This window comes from Chlorocebus sabaeus, chromosome 3, assembly GCF_047675955.1.
Source record: "Chlorocebus sabaeus isolate Y175 chromosome 3, mChlSab1.0.hap1, whole genome shotgun sequence".
NCBI lineage: Eukaryota > Metazoa > Chordata > Mammalia > Primates > Cercopithecidae > Chlorocebus > Chlorocebus sabaeus.
Window position 1 is genome coordinate 90,859,945 of NC_132906.1, and position 20,025 is coordinate 90,879,969.

Here is a 20,025-nt window from a genome sequence, read left to right on the forward strand (position 1 = left end):
TGTCTGCTTGAGCAGGTTCCTTGTTACCGGAATAATGCATCTGGGCCTCTCTGGCGTGGTGCTGTTTGTGTTTTGTTTCCCCCTAAGAACCGAAGACAAGAGTGGACCCAGGCATTTCCACCCCAGCTCCATGTCAGTCTGCATGGCCGTGGATGGCCTGGGCCAGTGCCTCGCTGGCCCGTCCATCTGGTCTCCTTCGCTGCACTCGGTGTTCAGCATGGATGACAACAGCAGCCTCCCATCTCCACGGAAACAGCCTCCGCCCAAGCCAAAGAGGGACCCCAACACCCGACTGAGTGCTTCCTATGAGGCTGTGAGCGCCTGTCTCTCTGCGGCCAGGGAAGCAGCCAATGAAGGTCAGCCCTGGGGAGGGAGCCAGCCTCATGTTCGGGGCTCGGGAATGCTCTGACTTCGCCTGGGGGCGCCCATGGCAGTACTGTGGCCCTAATGTATTCTTAATAGAAATAAATCCAATTGTTGGCTTGCCAGCAGCTCTTAATCATTAAATATAAATAATATTTATTCAAATCTCTAAGCCTCTTAGGGAAAAGCTACTTACATGGCATTTCCTTAACTCCCATCCCCACCCCTGCCTCCAAAGAGCAGCATCAAATCAATTCAGAAAGTCAGCAGCTATTCCATGTAAAGGTTCACCAGTTAGAAAGTCAAGAAAATGCATCGGGCATTCCAGTTATCACAATCTAATAAAAAATTAAGACTGCTTCATCACATGGTAAGTGAAATTATTTACCCAGAGGAGAGTCATTGTGCAGGAGAATACTGTTAGGAAAACTTTTGAGACTAGATTATAAAAGTTTCTGCATCCATTGTCTAGAAACAGGGATGCTCAAAAGGGAACATTGCAGTTTTTCTCAGCCAGATCTCATAGATCAGTAATGAGACAATTACTGTTTAATTATTAATTTTAAGAATTGCGAAAAATAAAGGAAGTGCTTCTTAGCGGAACACTTAGAATTTAACAGATTTTATTTATCACCCGCTATGCATCAGGCTCTATTCTAGGCATGTCTATATCTTTCTTCATGGAGTTTACATTCTAGTGTGACAAAAACAGATGGTAAACACAGTGAAAGAGTAAATACTTTAGAAGTGGATTGTTGCTGCTGAGAGAAATAAATAGACCCAGGAGAGTAGTATAGGGTGGAACAGGGGTTGAGATTCTAAATGAAACGGCTGGTTAGAACTCACTAGAAAATAATATCTGAACATAGGATGAAACACAGTTCCTTCCGTAAATAAATAACCCCAAATACAAAAACACAGCAAATCCATAAGCTCAATGTTGGGATGACTGACAAGAAGGTGGCAGGAAGACATGGGACAGAGGCCTGAAGCAGTAAGTCCATCCTAGCCAACTTCTTTTTTTTTTTTTTTTAATTTATTTTTAATTGACATAAAATTATATGTTTTTGTCATGAACAACATGTTGTTTTGAAGTATATGTACATTGTGGAATGGTTAAATCTAGCGAATTAACAAATCCATGCCTCACACAGCCATCATTTCTGTGTTAAGAGCACTTAGTGTCCATTTTTGGAGACGGAGTTTTGCTCTTGTTGCTCAGGCTGGAGTGCAATGGTGTAATCTCAGCTCACTGCAACCTCCACCTCCAGGGTTCAAGTGATTCTTCTGCCTCAGCCTCCCTCAGTACCTGGGACTACAGGTGCCTGCCACCACACCTGGCTAATTTTTGTATTTTTAATAGAGACTGGGTCTCACCATGTTGACTGGGCTGGTCTCAAACTCCTGACCTCTAGTGATCTGCCTACCTTGGCTTCCCAAAGTGCTGAGATTACAGAGATGAGCCACTGTGCCAGGCCCTTTTCCTTCCTTTTTTTTTTTTAAGCATTTTTTAAGAATACAGTGTATTGTCATTAACTATTGTCACCATGCTGTACACTCTTCAGAGTGCTTTTTATTAGTGGCATTAAAAAAGAACAGATCTTTAGGATATTTTTTACTTACAAAATGTTACTGTCTTAGTGTATGAGCCATGTATCAACAATACTTAGATCAAAGTAGAGGAGAAATTCCTAAAGACTTTGGGGAGGAGAGTCCAAATGTGTGTCTTTAGAGTCCTGGTTTGATAAGCACAATAAGAAAAGCTGTAAAATGACATTAGATGAGATCATCCCTAGGAAAGTCTTCAAAGTGGACATCGATGTGGGCTTAGATGTAAATTGGAACAGGACCTCCAAAGATATGAGACATTCTGCCCCGGTGCCACATACACCAGGAGAAGCCCACGATCTGAGGGAGCCACCAGCACCCTCCCTGAGAAAGTGGGGAGCATCTCATCGCCACTGTTCCAACTTCAGGCCTCCATTTTAGATTTGCGGCCCGTATCTCAAAAAGATGTAAATTAGAGTAACAAGAAAGATTTTTGGCAGCTTGCGTGAGGAAGATGGTATCTTTAAGATGCTAAGACCTGTGAGATGGAGAGGGTGGGAAATTAAGACTCCAGATAGTATCAGACATTGAAAAAACAGTCAGGAAATGTGATGGAAAATTGCAGCAAATGCAGAATGGAGCCCCATCCAAGCTTGAACCCTGCCAACAGGCTCTAGAAATTTGCATAAAGAGGCCTCAGAACACCTTGTAACATCTAGGAAAAGCTAAAGGTTTGTGTGCACCTTAAAAGACCACTGCCCTGGAGTAATGGGGGGCCACTTTGTCACATGTTATGAAAGGAGATCAAATAGTGAGGAAGAAGCTGAGCTCAGAGAGCACTCTCAGATGGGCAGCAAAAACAAACAAAGAGTCAATTAAAATAAAGGTTACTCAGGAACGACAGGAGATACACACACACGCACGCACGTGCACACACATGCACACGCACACACGCACACGCACGCACACGCACGCACACACATGCACACACACACACGCACAAAAGCAAAGTGACCCCGAAAAAGATTAATAGACAGCATAATAACTCTTAAATTCCTTATTACATGCTATCAAAATACATCATGTGATAGCATTAGGCATGCAAGATATTTATGTAAAATTTAGTTTCTTGGATCCTAATTTTGTCAGATATGTGATTATAAGGTACTTAGAGATGCGTTTTGTCCACTATGTCCCACCCTGGTGAGCAGACCTTTCAGAAGCTTGTCAAAGGGCAAGTGTATACATGGTTTCCTTTTTACCATCTACATTATCTGTTCTTTCTTACAATACATTAATTCTTCATGCTGGTTACTTTACAACCGCCACCACAAAAAGAAAGTCTTTGATCTCCTGCAACTAGAGATGTATTTCTGCATTCTGGCATGCACTCTCAATACCGTATATTTTTAAGAATAAGACAATTAAACAGCTTAATCTGCTCAAGCATGCTTGCTGATTAGTTTTTACAGCATTAGGAAGTCAGAGAAGGCCAGTGCAGGAGCTTAGCCACCCAGTCTGTCAGTGGTCTGGGTTTCTAATCCATGATTGCAAAGGTAGCTCCACCCACACGTGATAAGCCAGCTGTCAGACAGGGTTCTGGTCCCTTCTGTGCCCTTATGTCAGGAGCTGAAGGTGGTTGAGTTAAGACAGTGATGAAACTGATCCTAGCATCTTAGACATCTCCTTCAGTCCAACACAATCCGAGTATCATCTAAGTCTTTGTTGTTCAATGCAGTAGCCACTAGGCACATGTGGCCAATTAAGTTTAAAGTAAATAAAATTAAATACAATTTTAAATGTCATTCCTCCATCATCAGTCACTTCCCAGGTACTCAGTAGCCACAGGTGTAGAACTTTTCCATCACCACAGAAGCTTCTGTTAGACAACCCTGATTCTGAATGCTTCGTGTGTCTACCAAGTGGTGATCCTGAATTTTTTTGCACCTAGTAACGTCACAAAATTATTCTCCTTTCTGTCAAAAGATAGGAAGAAAATTTGATCACTATTCTAAAATGCTTGGTAACCTTGGTTTCACAGGATTGAGGACTGCAGCTGAAGTTGGTTTTGTACCTGAGCCATCCTTTTTGGCATGTTAAAAAATCAAGTTCAAGTTCTTTTCCTTTACAAATAAAGCTGTGAATCAGTTCAGATGGTTATAGAGTGAAAGGAGATCTGATTGGAGACCAAGGGCCAAGGATTGTAGGGTGACCAGCCCCAAGGTCACTTTAAAGTTGTCTTTGTGTTTATCCTTGTTCTTATTAGCACCTGTCTTTCCTGGTAGGTCCTCACCCAATAAAAATGGTTGTGGTGAAGGAAAACAGTATAGAAAACAATTTTTTTTTTCTCATTTCCTTTGTACCTCAAAAGCATGAAACAATTTTGCAGGCCAATAAATGTTAACACTTCTTTGCAAACTATTAGCAAGCTAGAGACAACTATTTAAAAGTACCATGTTTTTATTAGGTCGGTGCAAAAGGAATTGCGGTTTTGGCCATTGAATAAAAGCCTGCAGTTGCTCTTTGCAAATAGTGGCTAGGAAAGGAAAGATAGGGCCTCGTTTTCACTTCCTCTTGGCTGGGGCCTCCCAGCTGGAGTGCTGTTCTGCAGAGTTCATTCCTCACACACCGGGTGCAGCCTTTCTCCCAAAGACGGTTAACATTCTCTCGAATTGTCTCCTGACCGAAGTTAAATATAAGCCTGCATTTCATGCGTGTGACTTTGAAGAAGTGACTCAGTCTTTCCAAGCCCATGTATATCAAGGAGCAGCAACAGCAGAAGCACAGCAGCGGCTATTTCTGGGGAGTTAGGAAGCAAAGGACTGTAAAGCCTCATTGCCCAGGACATAGCAAGTGCTGAGCAAAGTTACATGCATTTAGCTTTGTTGTTAATGAAGCCTCTGACAGTCAGTTTCCTCATTTGTGTTATGGATACTAAATTCTAAAATGTGGGACTTGCAGTTAAGTCATGATGTCAGTGGTGCTGTGCCTGGCTTGGAGTGACCGTTGCTCAAGGTGAAATTGCAGAAGCAAGCTTTTCTCAGGCAGCTCTAGTCCTCACTGTTCACCGTTCTATGTGGACACTTCCACACTCACCCTCCCTTCAGACTCCAACTGTCTCCTCCTTGGAAATTATACCTTAATGAACCTATAATTTTTTTTTTTCAAAAATTGCTGTACAACTCCATTCTCCGCAAAACACAGTTTACATGTGTAGACATAAATCATGATTCAGCTCTGTGGCTTAATTTGGAAATAACTTTATTTCTTTTCTGTACTCTCTTCTTTCTGTCTTCATTCTAGAACCACATGTGTCACATAGTAAGCACTCAACAAATGCTTATCAAGTGAATACATGTTACAGAAATCTATTTCTCTACACTCTTCATTAAAAGAGAATGTGCTTCCTATCAGTATATCAGAGGGAGCGCAATTTGCCAAGGTTCGAGAAGTACCCTTGAAATGTGTCCAGGCTGGATTTGTCCGCATAGTTTTAACAGAAGCCCTTAAAAAATTTTATTTTTCTATTACCTGAAAATGGACAGAAATTAGGTCTTCTGTGAACGCTCTTCTGAGAAATGTGTTGCTGGGGATAAGAGAACACAGTTGCACAGTTCACCACCTATGTCGCAGTTGTCCATTCAACAAATAGTAATTAAGTGTCTTCCATGAGCCTGGCTTCTCTCTGAGGACCTGACAGACCAGGTGGGGAGATAAGTGGTCAAACAGATTACAGGGGAAGCACAGCCACAGCAGTGAGGGTGTGGTAGGTGCACACCGGGCCACAGAGTGCCTTGCCCTCCGTGGAAACTGCGAAAGGCTCAGGAAGGGCATGTCAACAGCATCAAGTGCAGTCGGGAGGGTAAAGATGGGGGCAGGGAAGGCAATGATATTGCCTGAACTGCTCCTCCCACCAAGAAAGAAAAGTTATAACAAGGTTGCGACATATGACTGCTCAGTAGAAGCCCTTCCTGTCCAATTTGCAACTGATTGTAAATCCATCCTATATCCACTGATGTATACAGCCTGAGCAGTCAGCTAGCAGGCACTTAATTAAGCATCTTTTATGTCCTAGGTCCTGTGCTCTGTGCTACGTTTGCTTCTGCTCTGAAACTCAGCACAATCACACTAGAAGTGCTGGAAAATGGAGGAGAGTCACATATGCAGACACTATTTATTTTGGATGAACAAGCATCTCATTCCTCCTTTTTCTCACAGATTAACTATGCAGGTATTTTGTTCTTGTGAGAATGGGACCAAATAACTTATGCACAGAAGATGACTTAAAAGTCACTGACATGCCTTTGCAAAACTACCAAAAGGAAAATATTTTGTAGGAGAAAATGTAGATCTCCTAACATGACACACATGTCTGTGTCATTCTCCAGCAGTTCAGACAAGAGGCAACTTTATGATGTAATGAGATGGCTTCAGAATGTAGTCTAACTCCTAAGCTACCGTTAGGATCCCAGAACCTGCCCTAAAAGTATTCTGTGATCGTGAACTGTCTTCCCTACTCCATTTCATTGACTTTATCAAGTAGTTGCAAATGTTTTATGCATCAATATTAGGACAAAAAATTAAGAAAACTGATGATGTAAATTCATTTTTAATAACCCTCTAACCAGTATTTGCAAATGAACTTTTAGCATGTGTGCACGTGCACACGCACCCAGAAGTAGCCACAAACCAAATTAGACTTTAATTTGTTAACTGTGGTTTTCTAATTTTAGTTTATAAAGAATGACTATTTCCAGTTCTGACCCCCAGAGGTTCCATTTTAACTGTTACGGAGTAGAACAGGATAATGCACTCTAGTGATCTGATGTTACTTAACCCCAGACCACACTTTAAGGAACAGTTCTATCTCTCACGGTAAGTTTCTGGTTGGGTAGTGGTGATAATGTCGGTCATGATGGATACTTAGTGATGTTTACGATGTGCAGGCATTAAGCTAAGTATCTTTCATCTGTAGAATGGTCCTACCTAGCAGGACTGTCATCATGACCCTATATAGAGAAGGGTATTAAGTCACTGAGCAGTGGTGTAACTTGTCCTATGTCACATAGGCAAGCTTTGGACCCTTGAGTCAGGTTCTCAACAGCCTCTCCACAAACATGCTACTTTTATTTATAATTGTTTAATGCAAAAAGGCTCTTCACATCTGAAGCAAACTTTCAGGGAATACTATAGCAGTTACGTGTTGTCACGTAACAACCCACCCAGAAATTAGATTTATAGACTGTAGTGATTGTTTTACTACCCCTCTCAGGCTCTGGGGTGTCAACAGAGATCACTGAGGCAGTTGTCATACACAGTCCTTCATGCAACAAGGTGGCTGGAATCATCTGAAAGCCGGTCACGGGCATGTCTGGTGCCTCAGCCATCTGAGGAGAGCGACTCCTTGGGTGTCTCTCTCTGTCTATGTGATCTCTCTGCATTGCTTGGGCAGCATGACAGCTTCAGGGTGTCCAACTTCTTTCACGGAGAGTCAGTGCTTCGGGGGCATGTGCTTTGGGAGAGAGAAAGCGGTAGATGCAGCCTCGCTTTGAAGGAGCCAGCGTGGGAGGTGAGCAAACTCCCTTCTGCCACGTTCCTTTCATCACCTCAGTCCCAAACACCCATCCAGGTTTAGGAAAGGAGAAACAGATTCTACCTCTGGAAAGGATATACTGTGGTGTCCAGGGTGTTGGAAAGTACCATCTGTGTCAGTCCACCCTCTGGACAAAACAATTTGTATCCCTCTCTCACACAAGCTATACTCACCCCTCCCCCAGACTCCCCAAAGCCTCCTGCGGCATCACATCTGGCTCAGGTTCAAGGGCCAGATCACATCATCTAAATCAGATCCCGGTGTGCCAGTGCCTCTGGTACGATTCCTGAGAGAGACAGTGCCTCAAGTGTGTCCTCTTCCATCTGAAGACTTAATGACCAAAAAGACAAGTTACTGGATCCCCCACACAACCAAAATACACTGGAGGGACAGGCAGAGAATAACTGTGATGCACGCTTCTGTTCAGACACGGGAGGGAGATCAGGTGACACACAGTGGTCATCGATGGGTGGCAGTTGTGAACAAGAGCTGAATACATGTTGCTTGTGCCTTCATGAGGATTTAGTCCAGTTCGCAGACTGGAAATAATTTTCCATAGCTCTTAGCTCTATGTTCTGAAATCTTGGCAACCCCCTTTTTGACTGATAATTCCCGATCCACAAGAGGTGATTTATGTTTGGGAGTATGGTAGTTTTCTCAGCCTGCTTCTTCCTGATCAGGCTTGTGTTGTTGCTGTTGTTTAGAGGTGAGGTCTTGCTATGTTGTCCAAGCTGGAATGCAGTGGCTATTCACAGGTATGAGCATAGCGCAGGGCAGCGTTGAACTCCTAGCCTGAAGGGATCCTCCTGCTCAGCTTCTGGAGTAGTTGGGACTGCAGGCTCACATTGCACCTGGCCAATATTTTTAGAGACCAAAGTTTCTTCATTTTTGTGTGCACGCTGCTCCTTTCAGTGTAAACTGATAAATTCATTTAAAAGCTTCGTGACTTTCTTGTGAATCAATTCATAATCCACCTTATGAGTGAAAAACCACATCCACAAATCTTTTTGACGGATGTTGCTGATGTTACTGAACCCCAGTAACTGAGGAAGCTCACTGAGTATTTCTGTGGGTCAATGCCCTTGATATTATTAGACCTGTGGTTTTGCTTCCTTGAAAAGCCCTATGAAGCCCCTCCTTGGATTTTTCTGTGTACTTCTTGAAGGGTCTCATCAGTGTGTGCTTGACTTCATCTTTAGATCATGTTTTTCTGAAAATTCCCTGAATTTTATTTCTACTTAGAAGTCATTTCCTCCCTCCCTCCCTCCCTTTCCTTCCTTCCTTCCCTCCTTCCTTCCTTCCTTCCCTCCTTCCCTCCCTCCCTCCCTTCTCTTCTTCCTTCCCTCCCTCCCTCCCTCCCTCCCTCCCTTCCTTCCTTCCTTCCTTCCTTCTTTCCTTCCTTCCTTCTTTCCTTCCTTCCTTCCTTCTTTTATTGTTTTTGAGATGGAGTCTCACTCTGTTGCCCAGGCTAGAATGCAGTGGTACAATCTTGGTTCTCTGCAACCTCCACCTCCCAGTTTCAAGTGATTCTCCTGCCTCAACCTCCCAAGTAGCTGAGACTACAGGCGTGTGCCACCATACCCGGCTAATTTGTGTATTTTTAGTAGAGAACAGTTTTCATCATATTGGGCAGGCTGGTCTTGAACTCTTGACCTTGTGATCTGCCCGCCTCGGCCTCCCAAAGTGCTGGGATTACAGGCATGAGTCACCACGCCTGGCTGGAAGTCATTTCTTAGCATTCAAATTATTTGCCATCTGAAGAGCCTGGCAGTGAGAACCATTTTATTTTTAAACTCAGAAGGTTCTTATTCCTTTATAGTGGATAGTTCTTTCTTTACTTTATCTCTGTATTCTCATGATTTACTCTAGGCAGCTAGAAGAATCCAGGAGGCAACTTTAATACTGCCTGGAAATCTCCTTAGCTACATCACCCTGTTCATCTTCTGTTTTCTGTTTTCCACATGACTGCAGGTGAAATAGTATTGCTAAACTTAACACTGTGGCTAAAATGTTCTGTTCCGTCCAGCTTCCAACATCTTCCTCACTGTTCTTTAGGCCTCATCAAGAGCTTTCTTGAGGCCACCACGCTTCCCCTCATGGTCCCTTCAAAGCTCCTCCCATGGCCCAAAGCAACTTCTAAGAGTTTAAGGGTTTTTCTGTTTTTGTTTTTGTTTGTACAGCAGAGTCCACTTCCAGGTAACAATGTCTTTATGAGTTGTCTATTGTTATGTAACAAACCTCTCCAACTTAGTAGCTTAAGACACCAAAATAAGGTTATTATATCTCTCATGGTTCTAGTATTTGGCTGGGCTCTGCTGAGCAGTTCTCAAGGAGCCTCTTTCATCACTGCAGTCAGATAGTGGCTGCAGCTATGATCACTGGAAGTCATGGTTAATTACATCTCTGGTGTCTGGGATGGGAAGCCAGACAGCCGAGGGCTGGAGCAGATCGGAGTCCTCTGGCTCTCCCTCACCTCTATGTAGCCTCTCCACAGTTCCCACAGCGTGGCTGCTTCAGGGTGTACAGACGTGTACGTGGAAGTCAGGGCTACCTAGACGTGTGTCCCAAGGGAAGGAGGCGGCCAGGTAGAGGCTGCATTGTCATTGGCCCAGCCCCAGAAAGCAGACAACATCATCTTCTAATCATTGTATTCATTGGGGCAGACACAGAGACCCTACCAAGTTCCAGGTTCTGGAAGAGTATGTGAGGCTGAAAATATTATTGAAGGCAGCTTTGGAAAATACGGTCTCTCACAAATCCTTTAAATTATTCATATCTTCAGAGCAACTCTATAATCTTAAGGTTAAAAATGGGGTTGCTTTATTCACTTTCTAGAAGCTCAGGGGCTGCTATGTTTTAGCCCATTGAAAGTCACTGGAACAATGCTTATTAATTAAAGAACTGCACACTTTGGGTACTTTCTATTCTTAAAAGTTGGCTGCTTTGGGGAGCCCCGTATAATACTGACTTACAAAGATGTCCATTGAGTTCAAAAATTACCTTCGTTCTTTTCCATTCCCATTTGAATGATTCCCGTTGTTTTCTGGTGACAGTGTGTCAAGAACTGAGTGAAGCACTTTCCCTACAGTATCTATTTTATTCCTTTGAGATACATAGTCATATCAGCATTTTATGCATGACAACCCTGAGACTCAGAGCGCTTTGCCCAGGAGCTCTTCTAAAATGACAACCCTGCCCCACCAACCCCAGCACAAACACACACAGTTCTGTGACCCTCACTCTGGCCTGTTGGTTCTCATCTTCGTGGCCTGTATCACATTCTAACATACTGTAGAACTCACTCATTTGGCATATTTCCATTTTTGTTGTTGTATGACTCTTCCCACTAGGGTAGAGGAGGGTAGGGAACTTATCTTTACTCATGAATTTATCTCGGTAAATACTGGTTGAATGCATATGACTCAGTGAATGAATAAAAGGTCATGCTGAGATTGGAACCCACGTCCATCTGATTCCAAACCTTTAATTTTAACCATTAGACTGCATTGTCTTCCAAAAACTGGGTACAGAGACTGCTGTGAAAATGTGCAGTCATAGTGAGGGAAGAATACAACTGCCTCAGTTAAATAACTCAGGAACTCAACAAAGGCAGATGTGCCTCTATCAAGAATTCCTACAGATTCAGAAAATACCAAATTAGTAAAATAATTGAAGGTTTGGGAGTTTGGATATTTCTAAGACTCAAAATAATTTTTCCAAAATTAACATCTCTGTTATCAGAGAAATTATATTTATTTAATAAAACATTATGATAATTTACAGAAAAAGCATTAGAAAAGAAGTCTTGTGGAATTTCTTTTTTGACTTAATTTTCAATAATTGTTTTAAACTCATATTTAAGTAGTTTTGTTCCATCTCTTTTGAAATTCACTCTTGTAATAACATTATGCTTATTTGTTTTTCTGAGTATGGCTTCTTTTTTTACCTTCAGAAGTTTCCCCTTGAAAAGTTCTTAGGGAAATGTTATTCTCTTGGTTTCCTTGTTAAGGATGTGTTTCTGCTAAGTATTGAAATGTACTAATTGTAAAACCTGTCCTCCCTGACATTTGAACAAAGTCCTTTTTTAAAGTCTCTCCATCCACACAAGTGTTTTGTTGTTGTTTTGTTTTGTCCATTTTACATCTTATTTATTTATTTATTTATTTATTTATTTATTTATTTATTTGAGACCAAGTCTCACTCTGTCGCCCAGGCTGGAGTGCAGTGGTGCAATCTCGGCTCACTGCATCCTCCACCTCCCAGGTTCAAGCGATTCTCCTACCTCAGCCTCCCGAGTAGCTGGGACTACAGGTGCGCACCACCAGGCCCAGCTAACTTTTTTTATTTTTAGTGGAGATGGGGTTTCACCGTGTTGGCCAGGCTGGTCTCAAACTCCTGACCTCAGGTGATCCGCCCACCTTGGCCTCCCAAAGTGCTGGGACTGCAGACGCCCGCCACTACACATGACTAATTGTATTTTTAGTAGAGACGGGGTTTCACCGTGTTGGGCAGGATGGTCTCGATCTCCTGACCTCAGGTGATCCGCCATCTCCAAAGTGCTGAGATTACAGGCGTGAGCCACTGCACCCAGCCCATTTTACATCATTTAAATAATCACACTCATTTCTGACAGGAAGCTTCCATATGCCACTAACTATTAATAGCTAATTGGCCAGGTCTCCTACGTTTCAAATCATAAGGACCAGTTCAACCCATACGTTATGTCACACCTGTGTTAGGTCCTAAGCATCCACACCTAAGTGTGTTCCACCACCTGATCCCTGAGTGTCCCTTCCCCACTGTGTCTCCAGGGACCTCACCTCCACAGCCTCCGTGGGTGGCTGACGTCCTGGAACCCCCTGATGTTCCACTGGACATCCTCCTCAGGGGATGGGAGTCTTCCATCTCCAAGATCAAATCTTTTCTCGGTGGTGGTCTCGGGAGTTCACGTTCAGCCAGGGAGCCTAGCGGGTGGAGGAACATGCAGGCCCGGTCCCTTGGGATTCTCGGGGTGCGGGGCCATGGCTCCGAGGCGAGTCCCGGGCGAGGTGGGCACCCGTGGGCCTGGCCTGGCACCCACTGACCGCATCCTTTCCTGCCGCAGCTCTGGCCCGGCCCAGACCGCACAGCGACGACTACAGCACCATGAAGAAGATCCCTCCTCGAAAGCCCAAGCGCAGCCCCAACACCAAGCTCAGCGGTTCCTACGAAGAGATATCGGGGTCCCGGCCCGGGGACACCAGGCCCCCGGGCGCCCCAGGGACAGCAGCGCGCGTTCTGACCCCCGGGACCCCACAGTGTGCGCTGCCCCCGGCCACGCCCCCGGGGGACGAAGACGACGGCGAGCCAGTGTACATCGAGATGCTGGGGCACGCGGCCAGGCCCCATAGCCCGGACCCCGGGGAGTCCGTGTACGAGGAGATGAAGTGTTGCCTGCCCGACGACGGCGGCCCAGGCGCGGGCTCCTTCCTGCGCGCATCGCCGCCCCTGCTCCACGGCGCGCCGGAGGACGAGGCGGCGGGGCCCCCCGGGGACACGTGCGACATCCCGCCGCCCTTCCCCAACCTGCTGCCGCACCGGCCGCCCCTGCTAGTGTTCCCCCCGACCCCTGTCACCTGCTCCCCCGCCTCGGATGAGTCGCCCCTGACACCCCTGGAGGTGAAGAAGCTGCCGGTCCTGGAGACCAACCTCAAGTACCCCGTGCAGTCGGAGGGGTCGAGCCCGCTGTCCCCGCAGTACTCCAAGAGCCAGAAGGGCGATGGCGACAGGCCCGCGTCCCCCGGCCTGGCGCTGTTCAACGGGTCCGGCCGAGCCTCTCCGCCGTCCACGCCGCCCCCGCCCCCGCCCGGGCCGCCTCCCGCGCCCTTCAGACCCTGCGCGCACTTGGCCTTCCCTCCGGAGCCCGCCCCGGTGAGCTTGGGGAAAGCGGGGCCGAGCGCAGAGGCGCCCAAGGTCCACCCAAAGCCAAACTCTGCCCCTGGGGCCGGGTCCTGCAGCTCCTTCCCCAAGATCCCGTATTCCCCGGTGAAGGCAGCCAGGGTCGACGCCAGGAAGGCCGGCTCCAGTGCCTCTCCCCCCGCGCCCTACAGCCCTCCCAGCTCCAGGCCTCTCAGCAGCCCCCTGGACGAGCTCGCCAGCCTCTTCAACTCCGGGAGGAGTGTGCTTCGAAAATCCGCGGCGGGAAGAAAAATCAGGGAAGCCGAAGGTAAGCGGAGTAGACATCCCCCCACTCCTTTTGCATGGACGCTGTGCTTGCGTGCACCTGTGTACATCCGTGTCTGCACAGATGTGAAAGAGTAAAGTTTCAGGTGATGGCCGTGGTCGTTCAGAGCAGGTATCAACTTGAAAAGAAAAAAAAAATCATATACACCCACTGTGACCAAATGAGTAGGAATTAATATTTCCGTGTTGCAGAATATGACAGAAAAGGCTCGTGATACAGAAAGACACAGACCGCAACTGGATTTAATAAATTATAACTTGATAAATGCTCGACAGAGCAAGGTTAAATGTTAGCTACTGATTTTTTTTAAATTCTTCCTTATAACATGAAAGTGGTATTTTGTGTAAGTTTCTATTGCCAATTTCCGTTTGATGTACAATTCATGGCTAATCCCCCATTGTGTAGTTTGCCATTCATCTAGCTTTGCCTGGCGGTATCTGGGATGATGACCTATCCAGTTACTACCCTGCACTTAATGCCACTCGGCTGTGGGCTGTTTGGGATGAACTGCTTTTCTTCTGGTCGTGTGCCATCCAAGGAACACTCTAACGCAGCCCCGTTGTCTGTGTTTTCTCATCCAGTGACTCAGCCCACAGTGGGGTTTGCAGGTGGGAATCAGTCCACTCAAGTGAGCTCCATGACAGGCTGTTCCCTGCCTTAAAAAACATTTATTTTGTGTCCTTGTAAAAGAAGAATGTAGCTGGCAAAATAAGATTTTCATGATGACTTTTTTTGCCAGTCTTTTGTAACTGGCTAACCACATGGCTCTTCCTTCAGATGACACGGCCTGGGTGCCAAAGGTACTGTTTTTGCACAGATTCCTTTAATAATCACAAAGAATGTCTTCATCTTCCAAAAGACATGTTAAGGTTTGTATACAAAGCCAAAATGTTTTCCCAATGGTGTGTATTTTGGGGAAGAAGGAATGAAAAGGATCTTCTCTTTAAGAAAAATTATAACCAGTCTCTTCCATCATGATGGCATTCGATCCCCCACTCCTCTCCAGGTGAGGCAGGAGGATAGGGTCTGGAGGCAGGGAACCTAAGGCGCTTTCATGTCGACTCCCTAGAACTCAATTGAAAGGAAAACCATAACTTTCCATGCCTAAGTAAAAAAAGGACCCTAGGCTACTCCCTCTGCAAACCCCCAGCTTTTCTGCACCACAGATGAGAAATTGGCTGTCTGCAACCAGTCAGACTTACTGCAGGCAGAGTCTTCCTTTGTGTAGAAATGCAACTCTATAACTTCACCTTAGCCTCTGTTCCATTGCTTTTTGCAATCAGATGTTTGCAGAGGAGTGTGATCTTTTAACTTCACTTCAGCCTCTGATTGGAGGCCACCACTTTATTTACATGAGGTGAGCATGAAGTGGCCAATGGGAAACCTCTAGGGGGTATTTGGACCTGAGAAGATTCTGTGTCTGGGCCCTTGAGCTGCTGCCCAGCCCAATCCCACACTGTGGAGCGTACTTTTGTTTTTGGTAAATCCCTGCTTTCATTTTTTCGTTGCTTCATTCTTTCTTTGCTTTGCTGGGTGTTTTTCCAATTCTTTGTTAAAAATGCCAAGAACCTGGACAACTTGCAGTCAAGACCCTCTACTGGTAACACAGGGTAGGTGGCAACTGTGGACGTTCTTGTTTTATACATGGAAAACTTCACGGTGGAGAGGTTAAATTCCTTCCTTAGGGTTAAGTGGTAGGATTGGAAGTAGACTTTGATCTACAGTGTAGTAACATTTTATGCATGCATTAACCTGCTCCTTCACCAAAAGAAAATACATAAATATGTAAGCATTCATCATTTGATTAGCAATATTACTTTAGGTACAAAAACTACAACATCTAGAAAGCAATCTGAACAAGTGAAAAGTAGGTCAAGGCTAAGAACCTTTAACGATGAATGAATAACCTTCTCCCTATTTATTCTTCAGACAAATAAGCTAATTGTTTGTTTAGCTAACAAATTCTTCTTAATTATATACCATTAATAAATGAAATTGTATTTGTAAATAGCAGAATGTTTGAATTTCACAAATCGTGTTTCATTCCAAGGAACAAAATGGATAAGAGAAAATCATTAAATGAACAAATTAATATTTGCTTTTAGAACTAAAAGTTTATTAAAACCTCATGAACCTCATTTTACTAGAGAATGGAACAGGGTGAATTCTTCTTGACTCTATTCAAGGAAGTGAAGTTAATGAATTTCTAGACAGACCTCATCATTTGGAAATCCCAAAGTCTACCCCTCAGAGGATAGCGAGAATTATAGTGAGCCCTCCAGGCATAGTGTGTAAATTTGCTAATTATATTTCCCTGTGGTGGTATTAACCAGTATTTGGGAACACACATCAAAATCTCAAGTACAACATAGTTCAACTATAATTGTAAGACATCTATTTTCTTATTGTGGGCTTTTCTGCAATACTTTTTCATGTGAAAAGATTGGATTGAGCCACTTATGACTTTCTCAAAAATATATGAATTGGCAACTTTGGCCACTTGCACAGTTGCTGTAGTAATAGAAAACTTAGCAATACCAGACCAGGTCATCCCCACACACCAGATTATGGGAGTCCTAACTACACAGTTGACTACACAGTTGAGAAGTGTATAATAATTCTTTTTTTTTTTTTTTTTTTTTTTTTTTTTTGAGACTGAGTTTTGCTCTTGTTGGAGAGCAATCTTGGCTCACTGCAACCTCCACCTCCCAAGTTCAAGCAATTGTTCTGCCTCAGCCTCCCGAGTAGCTGGAATTATAAGTGCCCGCCACCATACCTGGCTAATTTTTGTGTTTTTAGTAGAGATGGGGTTTCACCATGTTAGCCAGGCTGGTCTCAAACTCCTGACCTCAGGTGATCTGCCCGCCTCAGCCTCCCGAATAGCTGGAATTACAAGCGCCTGCCACCACACCTGGCTAATTTTTGTATTTTTAGTAGAGACGGGGTTTCACCATGTTAGCCAGGATGGTCTCAAACTCCTGACCTCAGGTGATCTGCCTGCCTTAGCCTCCCAAAGTGCTGGGATTACAGGCATGAACCACCATGCCCAACCTAGTGTCTAATTCTTTATGGGCTGTGATGAGGGAAACAAGTTTACAAGTTCGGATGTCACGTTCTCATGGGATAGTTCAGGTCATTCTTTTAGAATGTAGGAGAGGTTCAACATAAGCTGTGGAAGGAAAAGCGTTCGGTGCTGGTGCTCAGCACTGGTGCTGGTTATATGACTCTTAAAGTTTACACAGTTTGATCCTGAGGTCAGTAATCCATTTTCTTCTGAATGAATTCAGTTACTTCTTTGGAATTTCTTTCAAGTTTTAAATCTTTTACTGTACTTTATGCTTAAAGGCATTTTTATTTTCACCGTGAAATAGCTTTTTTTAACCAAATAATACAGTGTGTGGCTAATTTACCCTTCAGGCTTCTTAAATTAACTAAAGTTCATTTTTTGTTCAGTTTTCATAGGGGAAAATTATTGCACAAATTTTGCAGAAGGGTTCAAAATGTTCTCCTTGGCTGTTTGGAACAGTGACCGTGACAAGATTAAACCGCTCAGTAATTTAGTTATTTCTGGTTAAAATATAATGGGCTATAATGTACGGTGAGTTGTGTACAGGAAGCAAGGTTGTTTCTCATGTAATTCTACTCCGTTACTATTCCGTAGCCTTATATGTAGGATTTCGCAAATTCTGTGTTGCCCAAACCAGTTCATTTTCTATAGATTCTTGGATATGCAATTGGAAGTATAGACAATCATGCAGATTCTAAGAGTGGTGGATACACATACAGGAAAGATATGATTGTGCAGATGATGGATGTGACTGCAGTCTGAGAAGAAATGTTTGCAGCAAGGAATTGTAGTGCTTACTGTGTGCCAGGCACTGTCTGAATAATCTAATTCTCACAACACTATAAGGCATCTGCTCCACTTATCTCCATTTTACAGGTGGAAAAACTGGGGCACAGGGAGATTAATCTACTTGCTCAAAGTTACTGTGCTCATGGGGGACAGAGAATGTGCAGTCAATCTGTCTCTAGAGTCTCTTCCTCTAGCCGCCTATGCAATGCTGCTCAGACCGCAGGAGAAAAGAAACAGAAAAAAAAAGTTTTAAAATTAATATTTGTTCACTGAGGGGCAACGAGTCATAGTCATAAGACTGTAGTTGAAGAGAATTGTCCCATAAACTCAAGAATGCCAAACGCACTTTACACTGATTATGGGGATGTATAACTCTGGAACACAGTGTCTAGGCTACTTGGCCCTTAAAATTAATATTGACTAAATGTTTAATTGTCTGTGCCATTTTGGATATAAAGATCCCATTAATTCACAACACTTTTTTCATCTCATGTGATGATGTGGCTAATATTATCATGCTAATTATTTCTAGTCGCTTGGTTTCAAAAACGATGAGACCCGATTCAAATGGTGAATGAGAGTCCTTGGCTCCTTCAGGCCACTAGGGTGCTCCATTGCTCTGAATGGCATTTCCGCGTCTGGTTGAGTTTATCCAGAGTAAAGTGAAATCACATGAGCGTGTTATTCTCTACTCAGTGAAAAAGATCAGGAAGACTGGGTCTGGACAAAAATGCAGTACATCTCAGAAATCTGGAGAAGAAAGTTGAAGACAGCCTGGCCAAATTAATGAAAATCAGACTCAAAATATTTTTTTTTAATTCCGTTGTATTACTTTCTGATACAATGCATCCTTAGCTTCTAAGTTATGAACAGGTACTTAAAAATGATGTCAACAAGAAAACTGTAATGTACAGTATTTCTTTGCATATAGTAAGTATTAAATAGTTGTTTGAGTTAAAATTTACTATAAAAGAGCAGTCTGCCATATAAATCTATTTGATAGAACTAACTCTTGTGGCATTTTTACTAAATAAGGATCACATAAGCTAAATGGAAGTCCCTATTAATTTCAAATATTTTATTTGATTACATAAATATTCGGAATAAGAACATTTTGAATTTGGAGTCAGAGTATTTTATAAACAATTTTTTACAATATATTTTTATTCTATAGGGCTATTTGTTTACAAAATAATTGTTTTTCAAGTTTTCCTTATGGAAAATTTCAAACATAGACCAAAGTATAAAGAATAGATTAATGAACTTCCTCTGTGGCCCATCCTATTTCATCTCTACTCCTGCCCATTTCCCTCCTCTGGCACTGGATCATTTTGAAGTGCATCCCAATGTCAAATCAGCTGGGCATGGTAGTTCATGCCTATAATCCAAGCCCTTTGGGAGGCTGAGGTGGGAGGATCACTTGAGCCCAGGTGTTCAAGACTAGCCCTGGCAAAGTAGCTAATGAGGCCTTGTCTCTACAAAAAATAATAATAATAATGAAAATAAAATAGCCAGGCATGGTGGCATGTGCCTATGGTCCTAGCTGCTTGAGAGGCTGAGGTGGGCAGATCGCTTGAGCCTAGGAAGTTGAGGCTGAGCAGATCGCTTGAGCCTGGGAGGTTGAGGCTACAGTGGCTGTGGTTGCTGCACTACACTCCAGGTTAGACCACAGAGTAATGCACTGGCCAGAAAGAAAGAAAGAAAAAGAGAAAGAGAAAGAGAAAAAAAAAGGAAGAGAAAAAAAAACCAATGTGAACCATTTAAATAATATATATTTAAATATTTATAAATATTTTATCATAGATGTTCTTTAGAAAAAAAAAAGCATTTATTCTTAAGACACTTTAATAAGTGCTCAGACCAATCAATCCATTTCAGTCTTCACAAGCATGAAACTGCTATTCATGACAAAAGCCTGATTCTTGAAGCCAGGGCATCATTTTTCACCATGTAAACAAAATAATTCTTGGGCTAGCATTCCACCAAGCAATGCAACTCTACAAATTTCTCTAAGGGAATACTTACAGACATCCCTTTCTACAAAAAAAAAAAAAAAAAAAAGAAAAAAAAAGATTCTAAATATTATATCAGGTAGAACTAACTGTGAAAGATCAAAATTCAAAGACACACAATTACATCCTAAGTCAATATCGTATGGGTTTCAGATGTTTCTATGCTAAATCAAGTACAGTTACCCATTCATTCATTGTTTAGCGACAAGACGCAGGATGCTTTAGAATGACTCAAATGCCCCTGAATTACTCACGGAAACCTGGGATGTGCTCCAGGACGGTGTTTGCAAATTGCTATTCTCTGCTCCTGATGTCTGAAACAGAAGTTGCAACATTATCATCATTTAATCTCTGACACATTGAAACGAGACTGAAGTATGAGGCATTAGTCTGCCTTATGCAAATCTTGACATCCCATAATGGGATGCAG

At 43.4% G+C, this 20,025-nt stretch overlaps 1 protein-coding gene across 4 annotated transcripts in view; it reads left to right on the forward strand.

Moving 5' to 3' along the window:
- MYO16 (myosin XVI) overlaps positions 1–20,025 on the forward strand; it is a 702,722-nt gene that overhangs the window by 619,201 nt on the left and 63,496 nt on the right. For all 4 annotated transcript variants that reach the window (XM_073014491.1, XM_073014490.1, XM_007960876.3 and 1 more), the window contains exons 31-32: positions 88–356; positions 12,609–13,709. In XM_073014491.1, the coding sequence (XP_072870592.1) occupies positions 88–356; positions 12,609–13,709 (1,370 nt within the window). The remainder of the gene's footprint in view (positions 1–87; positions 357–12,608; positions 13,710–20,025) is intronic.